This window comes from Berghia stephanieae, chromosome 1 (assembly GCF_034508935.2).
Source record: "Berghia stephanieae isolate SIO BIC M18660-M18661 chromosome 1, UCSD_Bste_1.3, whole genome shotgun sequence".
NCBI classification, from domain to species: domain Eukaryota; kingdom Metazoa; phylum Mollusca; class Gastropoda; order Nudibranchia; family Aeolidiidae; genus Berghia; species Berghia stephanieae.
Window position 1 is genome coordinate 48,082,309 of NC_088360.1, and position 2,500 is coordinate 48,084,808.

The following is a 2,500-nucleotide window of genomic DNA, read 5'->3' on the forward strand; positions in this document are numbered from 1 at the left end:
TAAGGAAATTGAGATATTGTCAACAACAATAGCAGCAATAAAAATAATAATAATCTTATTATTATTATTATTATTATTATTATTATTATTATTATTATTATTATTATTATTATTATTATTATTATTATTATTATTATTTTTACTATTATTATTATAACAGCAAAAACAACAATAGCAACAACAGTAACAACGAAAACAACAATAATCTAAAATCCGAAAGCTAGATTCCCAATAGTGCCTCAAAATCGGTACATTTCATTCTTTTTTTTCTTTCAGTCTACATGGTTGGCAGCCCAAAATATGGAATGTCTGACGTCTTAAACCTAAAGACGTGGCCTTCGGGTGAAAACTGGAGCCCATCTCTGGCTATTTATGGAGATCTAGGCAATCTGAACGCACAGTCCCTGCCCAGATTACAGTTCGATGTAGCACAAGGAATGTACGATGCAATTTTACATGTCGGTGGGTGCTTTTATTTTTTTATTATTTTTTTTTAGTGAGTTTTTTCCCTTCAAGTTCAGGAAAAGCATTAAATAAAAACAACAATTTTTCCTCTTGTTGGCGTAAGAGAAGTATTGGCAAGAAAAAAAATTGCGAATTTCTCAAGGAGGTTTTTTTTCAGCGTGAAATGCTCTCTGATCTTTATTTTGCACTCCACTGGAACAAATGAAGAGTACTTAATATTCTTATGTTCAAGGATTCCTTGAGCTTTATTGTTTTTCCCTCCCTAAGATGGTCACTACCCATATTTCTTAAATGTAGAATGAGTTTGAACTTGCAAAAAAAAAACAGATAGAATATGTCAATCATATTGTTTTGGTAGTACTTGACTTAATCATATGCACTCCTTGTGGAACATAGGGCCTCTACGAGCGTCCTGCATTTACTTCTGTCCTTGGCCAGCTTCTTGGAAGCCTCCCAGGTGAGGCCTGCCATTTTCATTTCTTCTGACAGTGAACGCCTCCGTGTCTGATTTGGACGTCCCACCTTTCGTGTCTCTTGAGGGAAGAGAGATCCTCCTATTTCTAGCTCATTGAAGGCGCAGAAGTCAGAGAAACGTTCGCCATTTTTATTCATGGTTCCAAGTCCATGTTTTTCCATTTCTTTCTCCCTTCCACTATTCACACGCGAACTAGTATGTCTCGTTTTGATGTTTTGTCCACTGTTGCCTGGAGATGGTTGTAAAAGTTTTCTTTGTCATCTTCCGCAGCATTGTTAGTTGGTGCGTAGCTCTCTGGAATTTATATTCAAAACTTGCTTTGATAATGCGGTCAGATATTGGTTCCCAATCAATGAGACTTTTGTTTGCTTGACGAGACAAAAGCAGAGCAACTCCTGCTGTGTGTGGTTCATCTTCTCCTTTTCCTGAATACAGAAGGGCTTTTCCTGTCTCTAGTTAAATTTGTCCAAAGTTGTTCCATCTTGTTTCGCAGAGTCCGATCAGAGTGAGGTTATAGCTCTTCAATTCTTTTGTGATCTGAGCACACATGTTTCTCTCATAGTTCGCACATTCCATTTCTAATATAGGCGTTTTCTGGTAGAGTAGTTGAGGGGTCCTTGGTGGAGGAAAGGTCCTCGGTCCAACAGCTTTCTTTCGGCTTTCACTGAAGCACGTCATATCTCTCCGATGGAGAGTCTTCCTTTCCCCCAAGGCAAAGGGAAGATTTTGGTCGCTTTAGAGGTTTCTGTAACAATAGTTCTTTTTAAAGGATAAGGTTGTTAGCCTGCTGGCCAACCTCTTTATTTGTAGGACTAGGGATCTTTTCTTTCATGTTTTCCATCCCTTAGACGATTGTATTCCAAGACTAATGAACTCCGTCTGCCCGAGCGAGTTTGAATTCAGAGTTGTTTCTCTCCTAGATTGATTGCCTGCTCACGAGCTCAATCTGCCCGGGATTTTCTATTTACCCATAGCTGGGAGGCTAGTACATGACCTAAATGCCGCATGTTAAGGGGAGCGGACTCTCCTCCCTTTCCCAGGTATACCTCCAGGTGCTCGGTCCCTGAGTGGAGTTTATCCTACTGCCGACCAGAGCTCACAGTAGTTACCAGGATACGGTTGGACTATCCACGTTTGATAGTCTCGGAACACTCCACCAAAAGATGCCAATTATGAATGCTGTGTCAAAGATTGCGAATCAAGGAGGCTCGAGTTGTAGGTATACCAGAAAATGTGAGGTAAAACGGCAGTAGAAGAGAAATATAAAAAAAAAAGAAAAAAAAAACATAATGAATGAAAAAGAATGAATATTATTCTCGGTAGCATTGAATCCACCATTTTCCCCTCCCATGTTCCAAAAAGAGGAGATATTTTGAAAAAGAGGAGAAAGAATTAGCAAAACTTGATTGTCAAATGTTTTTTTTTTGTTTTTTTTTTTTTGTAATGACCTCTTGATTTGTTTTAATTTGTTTGTCTAATATCAAGTTCAAAAATATTTCAACAGGTGATTTTGCCTACAACATGGCGTCAGTAAGTATAAACATTTCATTATATCAATAA

At 38.0% G+C, this 2,500-nt stretch overlaps 1 protein-coding gene across 2 annotated transcripts in view; it reads left to right on the plus strand.

Annotated features, from left to right (window-relative positions):
- The window catches only part of LOC144976647 (acid phosphatase type 7-like), a 23,443-nt gene that overhangs the window by 9,287 nt on the left and 11,656 nt on the right, over nucleotides 1–2,500 (plus strand). For both annotated transcript variants that reach the window (XM_078920964.1, XM_078920954.1), the window contains exons 3-4: nucleotides 277–462; nucleotides 2,445–2,470. In XM_078920964.1, the coding sequence (XP_078777090.1) occupies nucleotides 277–462; nucleotides 2,445–2,470 (212 nt within the window). The remainder of the gene's footprint in view (nucleotides 1–276; nucleotides 463–2,444; nucleotides 2,471–2,500) is intronic.